At 39.6% G+C, this 14255-nt stretch overlaps 2 protein-coding genes across 5 annotated transcripts in view; both read right to left on the reverse strand.

The window, feature by feature from the left end:
- The window catches only part of TRIM37 (tripartite motif containing 37), a 141258-nt gene extending 141065 nt beyond the window's left edge, over positions 1-193 (reverse strand). For all 4 annotated transcript variants that reach the window (XM_068976307.1, XM_068976308.1, XM_068976306.1 and 1 more), the window contains exon 1: positions 173-193. In XM_068976307.1, coding sequence (XP_068832408.1) covers positions 173-193 — 21 coding nt within the window. The remainder of the gene's footprint in view (positions 1-172) is intronic.
- A 4425-nt stretch (positions 194-4618) lies between these two features.
- The window catches only part of SKA2 (spindle and kinetochore associated complex subunit 2), a 30618-nt gene continuing 20981 nt past the window's right edge, over positions 4619-14255 (reverse strand). Inside the window, 2 exon segments of the mRNA XM_068978508.1 lie at positions 4619-5902; positions 10410-10586. Coding sequence (XP_068834609.1) covers positions 10565-10586 — 22 coding nt within the window. The 3' untranslated portion in view covers positions 4619-5902; positions 10410-10564.

A 14255-nucleotide genomic window follows, 5' to 3' on the forward strand; every position in this document is an offset into this window, starting at 1 on the left:
GCTGCGGAACGACGAGCACCGCGTCCCCCGCACTGGGTCAGCCCCTCCACAGCAGCAGCAGTGGGGTGGGGGTGCCCCACGAGAGGGTGGACTAGGACGGGGCGCCCCGAATACACAACGCTCAGAAGGTGACGAGGGAGACTAAGCCACCACCCTCCTCAAGCCCCCTCACCTCCACACTCTGTTCATCCATTGCCCCCTTCTCTCGGTGGGGCCCTCGGAGACCCGCGGAGCCCGTGATCTGACCGATTAGGCGCCAGCCCGAGGTCGCCAGGTCAAACTGCCCCGGAGAACCGCCAGGCGCCCGCCTCAGGGGGCTCCGACGGCCGCCACACCTGCGCGCCCCATAGCTTCAAGCTCCGCGCCAGCTACCCCCACTTCGCCATTTTCATCCGGGCGCCAGCCCCTGGGCGCGGTGGGAGGGTGAGCGGTAGCCCGCAGCTCCTCTCCTCCCGGCTCAGCAGCTCGCCAGCGACCGCGAGGGAGCCTCGGCCCACGTGACGCAGGGGCGCGCGTATCGAACCGCTGCCGGAGTCCAGCGGCGCTGGTCTCCCGCGAAGAAGGTGCTGCAGGGAATTCGCAAACACTAACGGTAACCAGGGCAGCGGAAGGCGCGGCGTGAGGAAAGGCGCGGCGCGCGCGCACGCATGCGCGCAGGCCGCTGCGCCGAGGGAGCGGGCCAGAAGCAGGCGCTTAGTTCCCGCGGTGCGGGAGCGCACACGAGATTTGGCCGTTCGAGGCCGCCGGGTTGCGTGCCTTCGGTCTGGGTTAGCGCAGGCGGAGGAGAGCGCGGCACCCCGCCCCTCTCGGGAAGGGGCGGGGCTCCACTCGTCTCAAACTCCTGAGCGCCAAAGGCGGGAGCCACCTGGAGGGCTTGGGGGAAATGCAGACTCTGGAGCCACACCCCTACTTATTCGGATTCTAGGGTAGGGCTCCAGGAAATCAGCGTTTTTCTACTCCTGCTGATTGGGCTGCAGGTGGCTTGTAGCCCGCATTTTGCAAAACTGTGGTGTAGAGGCTGGTGATTCTTGCTCGAGAAGCAAACCCAGATTCTGATTTTTAGGACTTCCGCCCCAACTACTGAAGCAAAGCTCCAGATTGTGAAGCCCGGAGCGGTAATTGCACTGTCGGGCGTGGGAAGATGGGCCCTTGTATTGTGTAGCCGGCAGACTCCCCCATACAACCACTGCCGCCCTACATTGCCTGGGGCTTAAGGTGAGCTAGCGCCTTAAGACTGGAAAGTGCAACGGTTTCACCTGCGTTCAGCTTTCCTGTATCGGCGTCTCCTTTCTACAGTTTCCTAGGTAAAAAAAATGTTGAAAAAATGCAGGAATTGAAGGTACGAGACAAAGGATATAAATTCCTTCATTTGAACTAAAATGTTCCTTTCCAATTTCTTGCAAATTGTTACACTTAACTGAAAGCACCTGAACAGAATCAGTAATAATTTGGGAAGTTGTTAAATATCAAGGCATTTGGACTTTCTCGTAAGTAGTGGGCATAACAATTTTTTCTTTAATGGCAGGAGCCATGGACAAAGATATAATTTAGGAATAATTATGCCTGAAAAATCCTTTCACCAAAAATTATTTATGGCCTTGGAACTACATAGAGGTGATAGTTGTACATCTTTTATACTAAAATGCCTTCAATTGTACATTTTAATAACGGTTAATTTTTATCTCAAATTTTAAAAATACTTTAATATTAAACAGCTTATTTAAATACTGGATCAAAATGGCTGGCTTCAAAATGTAATCGTTAATAAACTATATGTGCACCTGTGGGGGAAAAAACTTGTAGGACACAGTACTAAATTACTCGGGATTCAGAGTAATGAGAAAAGGTCTTTGCAACCCTGTAGAGCAGAAAGCAAAAAAGACAAATTACAATCTGTGATAAATATTAAAATAGGTTCTTGTACTAATAGATGTATCTGCCCAAGAGCCCCAAACTGTCTAAGATTAATTGTAATAGTTCGCAATAGTGGAAAATTAGAAAACCTGAACAACTAATGAGGGGTCATTGCTTGTCGGCAGTCAGATACTGGCGCACTTAAGCAAGAAGAAAACTTCGTTGGGAGGATGCTCAACTACCCTGTGTGGTTGGGAAACCTGTGGTCAGCCCTATTAGAATTCCTTAAGGGCATACTTTGCCATCCTCTTTTCCGCTTTCCCCCATCTCCTAATTTGTCTATTGGAGTGTGCATGCTCAGTCAAATCTGACTCTTCGTGACCCCCATGGACTGTAGTTTGTCAGACTCCTGTCTATGGGGTTTTCCAGGCAAGAATACTTGAATGGGTTGCCATTTCCTCCTCCAGGGGATCTTCCCAACCCAGGGATGGAACGCAAGTCCCCAGTGTCTCCTACACTGCAAGCGGATTCTTTACCGGGGCCAGCTTAAATGCCTATCAGTGAGGAACTGGTGAAAAAAATTATGGTAAATTCATACATACAGCTGCTCAAAAGAACAACAGATGTGTGACATGAAGCTATATTTTAAATGAAAAAAAAAAGTGCAGCTATAGTACAATGTAAGCTGTTAGCCTATTTTTGTTTAAAAATGATTTTTTATTTGTATATATAATAGAAACATCTGAAAAAGTTGCAGTTGTTTGGGAGAATAGGCATACTTTTATTTTTTTAATTTCTTAAAGTTGTATTTAAAATACAACCTAATACTAAGGACATAAAAAGACTAATAGTTACATGTGTGCTGTTCTCAGTTGCTCAGTCATGTCCTACTCTTTGTGATCCCGTGGACTGTAGCCCGCCAGGCTCCTCTGTCCATGAGGATTCCCCAGGCAAGAATACTGGAGTGGGTGGCCATGCCTTTCTCCAGGTCTTCCCAACCCACGGATCGAATCCAGGTCTCACGCACTGCGGGTGAAAACTTTACTGTCTGAGCCACCAAGGAAGCCCTAAGAGAACAGTCACATAAGAGAAAACAATCATCCAGATGAGAAATAAAAATGGTCTAAACTAGGTAGAAGAGTGAAGGGAAAATGAATGTTGTATACAATAAACATTTCAAAAGGTACAGATTTTATTAACTAACAATATAAAGAAATGGATGCAAACCTTAATTCCAGCTAACAGAGTAGTGGCTAGTAACAAAATAAAATCAGTTATGTATTCTGGACACATTCAGTTTGAATATTCAGGTCAAGGTTTTTATTGTTTGCCTCCGTGGTGGCTCAGACAGTAAAGAATCCACCTGCAATATAGGAGACTCAGGTTTGATCCTTAGGTCAGGAAGATCCCCTGGGGAAGGGAATGGCTACCCACTCCAGTATTCTTGCCTGGAGAATTCCATGGACAGAGGAGTCTAGCTGACTACAGTCCATGGGGTTGCAAAGAGTCAAGACTGAGCAACTAACACTTTCACTTCTAGTGGAGTAAGTTATACTTGGAAATCATTCCCCAAAGAGGCAATAAATGAACCCTAGGAAATAAGTGAATATACAAAGTGCAGAAAGAACAATTTTAAGAGGGATGAGGGGAAGAACCAATATTTTAAGGTAACTTGTGAAGGAAGTCAAAAGAAAAACATCGTGTTTTTTTTTCCCTAATTGCAAACAAAACACTTTAACTCCAGTAACTTGTTAAGACCTCTTTGTGATACCACCATTTTTCAATCCCACCAATCAACATCGCATCCCAGAGACATATCATGACAGGAACTTCCTCAATATTACTTGCCTGAGTACTGAAGAAGAGTAGTATATATTACTAAAGTGTGACTTACTTGTAATTTAAAGGTTAGGGTAGTTTCTGTTCTCCAAATATTCAGAATAGACAAGTTTAACTGAAGCTACTCTTCCAACCCTGTTTGTCAGCTATTATAAGTTTGTTAATAACATAACAGAAAAAATTCTTATTTACATAAAAGTATAATTCTGTATCCTGCAAATTAACATTTGATTTACTTTTCCTGGTCTTTCAGTATCTTGTTTTTATTACATATATGGAAATATTTATTGAATTACCAAATATCAAACCTTAATACTTCACCATCTCATTGTACTTCCAATCATCCTGACACACACAAGTTAAGTGATTTGCTCAGGCTTGTACAGCTAGAATTTAAAACCTGCTTTAACATCTCCAATATCTGCTTCTCCTCTCAACTTTTTAGCATAGCTTCAGCATTTCCCAGAATATTACCAGTGATAATTTATTGGTAACTTGACCTCCTAGTATATACCATACTTGCCATTTAATAAAAAAATAAAATAAGGATATTGGTGCACACACACACATATACACAAAACTGGCAAACAGTAGTTGCAACAATCCTCTCATTTCAGTTTCTTAGCTTTCACATACAGTAAGTCCCCCACATATGAACAAGTTCCATTCTGAGAGTATGTCCCTTAAGTCCAGCTTCTTTTGTTAAGTTCAACAAAGTTAGCCTAGGTGCCCAGCTAACAGTCAGCTATATAGTACTGTACTGTAATAGGTTTATAATAGTTTTCACACAAATAATACATATGAAACAAACACAAAGAAATGAAACATTTTTAATCTGAAAGTACAGTATCTTGAAAAGCACAGTAGGACAGGACAACAGGGGCTGGCATCGAGTGAACAGGCAAGAGTGACTGACTAGAGAGGGAGGGGAGGTGGGAGATGGTAGAGCTGAAGGGGCATCAGCAACAGGAGACAGGGCAAGCTGCGATTTCATACCTGCAGTTAATGGCACAGGCTCTGGTTCCTTGCTGGATTCAATTCTGTCTATCTTCTTGAAAGAACAATCCAGTAATGTCTGAGTGGTGGCTCTTTTTTTCTCATCATAGACGCCACAGTAGCACTGGATTACATTCTGAATGGCTGCTGCAGCCTTCATGTTCCATCCTACATTCGGGTCCTGTGCCTCAAAATCTAACAGTGCCTCCTCAAACAGAGCTAACTCACGTGATTAGGGGAAAACACATGCTTACGTCTTCGAACGTTCACAACTTGAAGGTTCATATATAGAGATTTACAGTAGAATGAACTGAGTGAAGTCGCTCAGTCGTGTCCAACTCTTTGTGACCCCAGGGACTGTAGCCTACCAGGCTCCTCTGTCCATGGGATTTTGCAGGCAATAGTACTGGCCATTTCCTTCTCCAATGAATGAACTGAACAAGTACAGTAATGCAGACTAGAGGAGAACAAAGGTATATTTCAGGTCCCTGAAATGTGACAGGGACAATCAGAAACAGCATTAGAAAGCAGAGCTCATGCTCAACATTGGCAGGCAGAAGGAACAGGACAAAAATAAAAGTGAGCTGTCACAGAAAAGCCAGCTTTCTACTAAGTTAGGTATTGTGGGAGACTGTTAAGTCACATATTACCAGTCTCACCATAAGGTGACCACATCTGCGATCAGAATTTTCAACAATAAAATTATTTACATATGTATAATATAGTACAAATATTTTTCTAACCTTTAATTTCCCAAGCATGTTCATTCACATCTGACTGACTGATAGTATGTAATATTCTTTTGCAATAGGTCAGTCAGGACATCTGTGTTATCCCAGTTACACAAAAACAGATACAAAATGGTGTTGGGATTTCCTTGCCTGAAATTACTAAGCATGTGTGCATATATTTTAAAAATCTCTTTATTTCCATTCTGCCCCTTTGGGTGAACTTTATTAATACAATATCTGCCCTTCTCTTGTATCCCCCTCTTCTGTGGAAGGCATCACTATCCAGTCACCCAAACCAAATCTCCTTTGTCATCTCCCGACCAATAGTCATCAATGTTAATAAGACATCTTCCCAAATGTATGGGATTGATTTCTTCCCCATCAGAGTTCCTTTTTGCAAGTCCATTTCTTCCTCATAAGTCTGACAGGTGAGCTCTTAATTGCTCTGCCGCAGTTTTCTCTTCTTCAGTCAGTGGTAACAACTAGAAAAGACAGAATCTGTATTTCAGAACAGCTTAAAAGAACAAGGTCCTACTATATAGCACAGGGAACTATATTTGGTATCCTGTGGTAAATCATGGAAAAGAATATGAAAAAAATATATATAGATGTATAACTGAATCACTTTGCTGCACAGCAAAAATTAACACACTGTAAATCAACTATACTTCAATAAGATAAATTTTTTAAAAGTTAAATAAATCTTTAAAGGCTGTTATACTAATTTCTGCTTTGTAACACCAGTAAATGTTTCCACAAGTTCACACTAGGTATATAATGACAAATTTATAAAGGCAAGGAAAAAATACATATTAGCTACGTACATACAAGTTACTTTGATATTTGAGTTTCCAAGGAACTCACAATTAAATTGAAGAAACAAGACAACGAAATCAAACAATTTAAGGACTGTAACAGAACCAGAGAAGTCACATCTGAATATATTCAAAAAGTATTTTGAAAAAGAAGTGTGAAAAAAAATAGTCTGGAAGTTTCTTCAGAAGTAGAGACTTGGGTTAAATTTTGAAGGATAATTAAGATGCTTTTATCTGCAAGTAACAGAGATGCATATGAAAATGGATAAATAAAATGCATTATCACTGCACAATAAGTACCTAAGAAGGGCAGGTTTCAGGGCTGGTTTATGAAGCAGCTCAACAATGTAAGGACTCAGGTTTCTTCCATCTAACAGCTCTGATATCCTTTATTCTCAGGCTGACAGGAAAGTGGCTCCAGGTATCACATCTATACACAATGTTTAGAACAAGTAAAGCTTTCTCTTCCCAGGGGTCTCTCAGCAGTGAGGAAACTCTCTCACTTCCTATTTCCAGACTCCCCCTCCTCACATACCATTTGGGTTACAAACCCATTCCTGACCCAATATTAGTTAAAGGAAAATCCGTTCCCCTTGCCCATCAGGCACATCCCTGAAGCTAAGGATAGTGCCACTTTTACCTCAGGCATGCATCTGTGAGGAATGGCACACATCTCAAGAGAATCAGTAATCTCTTACACAGAAAGGGAGAACATGCTGAGAAAACAACCAGCGAACCGAATCCACAAAAGGGGGTAAGAGCAGCAAAACCAAACGGGAGAAGAGAAGCTGAAGGGAAGTTGGAAGGGGCTTTCACAGAGCACCCACAAATAGGCTAGCTGAAACAAAGAGTTAATGAGGAAGTAACAGGAGATAGGACTTGAAGAATCACTCACATGGTTACAAATCTGCCTAACTATATAGGTCATCTCTAGAGAGATTGTCAAATCGGGAACACCTCATACCCACAGAATCAGAATCTCCAACACAACGCTGTCCAATAGACCTTTCTGTGATCCTGGGTATATTCTGTATCTGCACTGATGAAGGACTGTATTAATTTAGTTACTTTTAATTTTAATTCATTAATATATAGCCACATATTGTATTGGAGACCCCACCTGGTTTGGCTCCTCAAGCCAACCATTTGTCCAAAATCTTCACATGGATAAAACAAAAACACTGCAACTCAAATAGTGACAAAATTTCCCTCTTCTATCTGAAAAACAGGAAATGATATTATTCTGGCAAGACTTTGTTCTCCATGATTCCATGTTTCTCTTTGTGATCTCTGAAATTCAAGAGATTTCAGACCATCTGTTTAATAAGACTTCAAAGAGTTTTTCCAGGAATTAACTATTCTAAAATACACAGAAATTTTTCTTCTTTAATACAAATGTTTCAGAGCTTTGATGGAATAACATACATTCTATGTTTAATGCCTTTTGAATTTTCTATTTATTGCTATATTTTTGTTTGGTGGGGGGACTGTTTTGCTATTTTCTATTTGGAACAAATTTGGTCCTTCTTTTGATAGTCACCTTTACAACTAACTATATTTAAATGTCAGTGTCTTAATGGCGACTAAAAAGATCAGGAAATTAATATGTATTCCCTACCATCCACCTCCTTTTCTGTTCTCATCTCCCTATTTATTATTATCAATTCAAGTTGGTTTTTTTTAGTATTATCAATTCAAATATATATTTTCTACCCTTCCAAATGAAAAACCACTCACCTTGATAAAAATCATTGCAAGATAATAACAGAACCATTTTACTTTCTGTTTGCATTCTGTTGTTTATAAACAATGGACCATTTGCTCTAAGTAAACATCTCTTTCTTATTCTTCATGTTCCCCAAATAATTGTAAAAGCCCATTCCGTTACTCTAGAAATTTTCAGAATCCTCAGCTGAAAATCCTTTGGCTTTCTTAACTATTCTCACAGTTCTGACCCTATGTTTAATATACCTCTTTTATACATGAAATTCCTTTACATGTTCTTTAAACTCTGGGCTCATAGACCTATTTGAGCCATATAATTATCGTTATATAACTCTTTATAGATGCCCTTCCCTTTTCTTCCACATTTCAATCATAAAACTTTTCTCTGAACTTTCTACTATTAATACTATCTCATTTTTAAACTAGTAGGCCCAAGACCAATCATATCCAACATTTTCCAGCTTGGCTATCATTGATTCTAAAACATGACCTCCTTTACCTTTAGCCATTTCTCCTTTATTTTTTTAATGTGGATCATTTTTTTTAAGACTTTATTGAATTTGTTACAGTATTGTTTCTGTTTTATGTTTTGGTTTTTTGGCTGAGAAGCCAAGAGGCACATGAGATCTTAACTCCTCAACCAAGAACTGAACCTGCAGCCCCTGTATTGGAAGTGAAGAGTCTTAACCACTGGACTGCCAGGAAGTCTCCATTTCTCCTTTTTGTCATTATCTGATCCAAAATGAAAAAGTTCCCTTAGCTTTCTACCTTTGATATAATTATTGCTCATTTCAGATAACTAAATGAAAACCTTTACAGATATTCAAATGATTTGACATCCCTGACTCAGAAGGTAAAGAATCTGCCTGCAGTGTAGGAGAAGGGGGTTTGATTCCTGGGTTGGGAAAATCCCCTGGAGAAGGAAATGGGAACCCACTCCAGTTCTTACCTGAAGAATTCCATGGACAGAGGAGCCTGGCAGGCTATTGTCCATGGGGTTGCAAAGAGTTGGACACAACCGAGTGACTAATATACATCAATATCATTACTACTTTTCTGTACCACTTTTTTAAATCTCAGAAATATGCCATCTATTTATTGTATCCAATGACGATTTTTAGTAAGTGTTCAAAAAATCATTTTTCTCTTTGTTCAGTCACCCAAATTTACCATGCTTCAATTAATTCATGAATTTCTATATATACATGTTGATGTGTACATTCAGAACTACACTTAATCTCTCTTCAAGATCTGTTTCCTAGGAACAAATTTATGGACTTCTATTGTCAAGTTCTGATCACATACAATGAAGAATGTGTGACTTGGTTTTATTTATAAAAGGTTATCACATACATACTTCCTTTTAGCATTTTATTAATTAGCAGGTGACGAAACACCACCCATACTGTTTAAATGCCTGCTCTCTATTCCCTCTGTGCCCCTTTTCACTGTTCTCCCCTCTTGCACTATTCATTTCTCCATGACAGATACATTTATGATCTCATTTTATGATTTTAACCAGGCACTGTTCTCTTTTCTTCCATTGGTAATACAAAGAATTCTTGATCTAATCAACCTATGATTAGATCCCATAATTCAAATATCTTAAGCCATAATTTACTTCAGACTTGGCAAATAAATACCACGTATGCTGCCCCATCAACACTCCACAGCAGATAACTTTTTGGCCATGCCCAAACACAGCTCCTTAAACAGCACTCTAAGTAGTTATTACCAGTTAACTGACTGGAGTAAGCACCAGAAATTAAAACCTACTGGACATTTTTTGTCCAGATAATTAAATTCAACTCTATGATTTCATCTACATTAAGCTATCTTTTCTTTCAAAAGCCCCCAACTTTGCTTAACAGTAAATGAAAATGCTGCCAATCTCTTCAATTGGCTGTTCAAGATCTTCGTGCCTAGGTTAACAGCTCATATTCTTTTTCCTACTCTAACATATCTGTAGAGTTTAAACATCAGTGACAGAGGCTCACAATTAGAAAGATCCTTATACTAGATGAGAAGAGGCTGGAGAATGAAGGACCAGGAATGAAGGTTAGGCCTACCCAAGCTAATCATCCCAACTGAAGAAAAGGAGAATGAAAACAGTCACTGGTATAGATGCTTTCTAGATTTCTCAGTCTCATTAGTTCTCATAGGAACCAGCAGAACTGGTAGATACAATAAGTGTTAGCAAGTTTTTTCTTCTGCTGTTCTAGGTAATCCAAGAAAGCATGCCTCTTCACTAACCATGTCAATTCCACATGCTCATTTTAAAATAAAAGGAGATAAGAGATCTTGTACTTCAGGGAATCAAGAAAATCTCATTCTTTATCAATAGTTCACACTGCTGAATTTCAAAATGAGAGTTACTGGGGATTTATCTTTCAGTAAGAAATTCAGAATTAAAATTCTACAAATGCAGCCAATCAACAGAAAGCATTACCTCCAGGTCTGTTTGCTTCTGCAGTTCCTGTATCAAGGTCATAGTCTTATTGAAAGTAGCACAAATGCGGCTCCTAGTCTCTTTCTGCTCCACAGCAATTGGTTTAAAGCGAACTTGCAAAGTTTGATATCGAGACTTTATTGCTGACAATTCCTTTACAAGTGTAACTGGATTTTTCTACATTAGGAAAAAAATTAATATATATTAAATCTGGAAAGGAAAAATAAAGCTTCTTTTAAGAATTAAAATGTATACAACACATACTACCATCCATTTAATAGAACACTATAAACAATTACACAACTATGTGACAGAATGGGAGGAGGGGAAGAAAGAGAGAAGTATAAGACCTAGATACTATTCTCAAGGAATTTAAAGCCTAGGTACAGAAATAACCCTTCTCACACACAAAATCGAAGAAGGCAATGGCACCCCACTGCAGTACTCTTGCCTGGAAAATCCCATGGACGAAGGAGCCTCATGGGCTGCAGTCCATGGGGTCGCGAAGAGTCGGACATGACTGAGCGACTTCACTTTCACTTTTCAGTTTCCTGCATTGGAGAAGGAAATGGCAACCCACTCCAGTGTTCTTGCCTGGAGAATCCCAGGGATGGGGGAGCCTGGTGGGCTGCTGTCTATGGGGTCGCATAGAGTCGGACACAACTGAAGCGACTTAGCAGCAGTAGCAGCACACACAAAATAGCAATATTAAACAGCAGATAATGTTACATTAGATACATAATATTTGATGTATAGTTCATAATAATTACACAGTACTTCTAAGACATAATCCTAAATGTTATTCAGAAGGTATTGAAGGAAATATTTTGACTTGTTCTTATAGAAAAGACAACTTGAAACCACTTATCATAAAATTCTTAAATACACTGTCATGGGGCTAAGGTATGTATGAGTACCAATTCAAGGCATACCTCACTATACAAAATGCATGCCAACTCAAGCAACTGTATTTATAAATTATATTAGTTTTTCAAATTAATTTTCAATGTAAATAACCACTATTCCATGAAAGACATTTCAACTGTGAGTTCAAAAGTGACATTTCTGCCACTTAATGATTCTTCTCATTCCTTCGTGGTTCTTTAGCAAACTCTCCAATACTAGGTATTCCAAACTTTCTCCATTCCTACCAGTACCCATCCACTCATTCTTGGCAGAATATCTCACCCCAACTACTTTACTGAGAAGACAGAAAACACCTGGGAGTTTCTATTCCTGCCTTTTCACCTGAAAATGAAAACATCTACCCTGATCCTTACTCAGCTCCTAACACTACTACTATTATTGTCTCCTCCCCAAATCCTCCAGAACCGCAACATTCCTATATTTCAATAACCTTTTCATATCTCCCTTTATACAGACTTCAACTATACATAGATTGTCCCTACCCTGAGGGGAAAATAACTCCTGTTGACTCTTGTTTGAAAACCAATGTCATTTTTCTCACTCCATTTGCCACCAACTTTCTAGGTCCTATAATAATATACTTCCTCAGTTTAATAGCCCATAGACTAATCCTTTGCCAAATTATTTTAGACAATCAAAAAGTCAGACCTGTCCTATAAATTTTTTAAATGTTTTATTTTCTATTGGGGTACAGCCAATTAACAATGTTGTGATAATTTCAGGTGAACAGTCATACATGTATCCATTCTCCCCCCAAACGCCCCTGACCCATCCAGTCTGACACATAACGCTGAGGAGAGTTTCATGTACTATACAGTAGGTCCTTTTTGGTTATGCATTTTACACATAGCAGTATATACAAGTCCATTCCCAACTCCCTAACCCTTCCGCCCATCCTTCCCCTTGGCAACCATAAGTTTGTTCTCTAGTCTGTGTATCTGTTTAAGTTTTGTAAATAAGTTCACCTATATCATGTCTTTTTAGAGTCCACAGATAGGGGATGTCGTCGGATGTTTCTTCTCTGACTTACTTCCCTCAATATGACAATCTCTAGGTCCATCCCTGTTGCTGCAAACAGCACTATTTCATTCTTCTTGACGGCCGAGTAATATTCTCTTGTATATATGTACCATATCTTCTTTATCCATTCCTCTGTCCATGGGCATTTTGGTTGCTTCTTTCTTGACTGTTGTAAACAGTGCTGCAATGAACCCTGGGGTGCATGTATCCTTTTGGATTATATTTCTCTCTGGACATATGCCCTGGAGTGGGACTGCAGGGTCATATGGGAGATCTATTCTTAGTTTATTAAGGAAACTCCATACTGTTCTCTACAGTGACTGTACCAATTTACATTCCCACCAATAGTTAGGAGGGTTACCTTCTTTCCACACCCTATAACAATCAAAAAGTCAGACTTGCCCTGTAATTTTGATATCCCTCTTTTTGACTCTCTTTATTTCCTTCCTATTCTAATCTTAAAATGAACTCTTGATTTGCACAGAACTATACTATCTTGATTATTGTCTCACTATTCAAATATTTCCTTTGTGGACCCTACCTTATGGCTACAGGCAGAGGCTCAGTTCATGGCCCTCTGCTCCTTTCTTCCTTGGAGATTTTTTGCTAAGCTTTTGATGATGGAAATGATAAATAAAGATAATTCTAACAGGAATGAATCAGAACAAAAAATCTAATTTAAAAACTGTTAATTCTACAGATAGTGATCAAGACTACAGCATGAGCAGTAGAAGTAGGAAAAGGACAGAAAAGAGATAGTATTAAAGAAAAGTTAAGAAAACTTAGTAGTACGTTTGATAGGGGCAAAGAAATAATAGATGACACCAAATGTGTAGTCTGGAAAATTGTGTATATGAGGTCACTAGAGTAGTAAAGTTCATAGAGACAGAAGGTAGAATGGTTGTTGCCAGGGCTTGGGAAGAGGGGGAAATGGGGAGTTATTATTTAATGGATGCAGTTTCAATTTGGAAAGATGAAATCGAGTTCTGGAGATTGATGGTGGTGATAGCTACACAATGATATAAATGTACTAAAACCACAGAATTGCACACTTTAAACTGAAAAAAATGATGAATTTTATCTTACATATTTTACAACTTAAAAAAAAAAAACCCAAAACTGAGAATGTGTAATAGTACAACTGCTTTGGATAACAATGTAGTTGTTCCTCAAAATATTAAACATAGGGTTACCATGTGCCCAGGAATTCCACTCTTAGGTATATACCCAAGTGAAATGAAAGCAAACATCCATACAAAAACTTGTACATGAATGCTTATGGGAATATGATCATAACAGCCAAAAGGAAACAACCAAACTATTAACTGATCAAATAAATAAGAAAACGTGGTATGGCCATACAATGAAATATTATTCAGCAGTAAAAAGGAATGAAGTATTGATTCATGCTACAACCAGGATGAACCTTTAAAACATGCTAAGTGATATCCAGAAAAGATGAAAACTCTAATTTGAAAAGATACATGCACCCCAATGTTCACAGCAGCACTATTTACAATAGTCAAGACATGGAAGCAACTTAAATGTCCATCAGTAGATGAATTGATACAGATGTGGTATATAAGGGAGAAAAGACAGTCCCTTCAGCAAGTGGTGTTGGGAAAGCTGGACAGCTGCATGTAAATCAATGAACTTAGAACACTCCCTCACACCATACACAAAAATAAACTCAAAATGGCTTAAAGACTTAAATATAAGACATGACTCCATAAAACTCCTAGAAGAGAATAGAGGCAAACCATTCTCTGCCATAAATCATACCACTGTTTCCTTAGGTCAGTCTCCCTGCTGTTGCTGCTAAGTCGCTTCAGTTGTGTCCGACTCTGTGCGACCCCATAGATAGCAGCCCACCAGGTTCCGCCGTCCCTGGGATTCTCC

The sequence above is a fragment of the Capricornis sumatraensis genome, chromosome 8 (assembly GCF_032405125.1).
Source record: "Capricornis sumatraensis isolate serow.1 chromosome 8, serow.2, whole genome shotgun sequence".
In the NCBI taxonomy this organism is placed as follows: domain Eukaryota; kingdom Metazoa; phylum Chordata; class Mammalia; order Artiodactyla; family Bovidae; genus Capricornis; species Capricornis sumatraensis.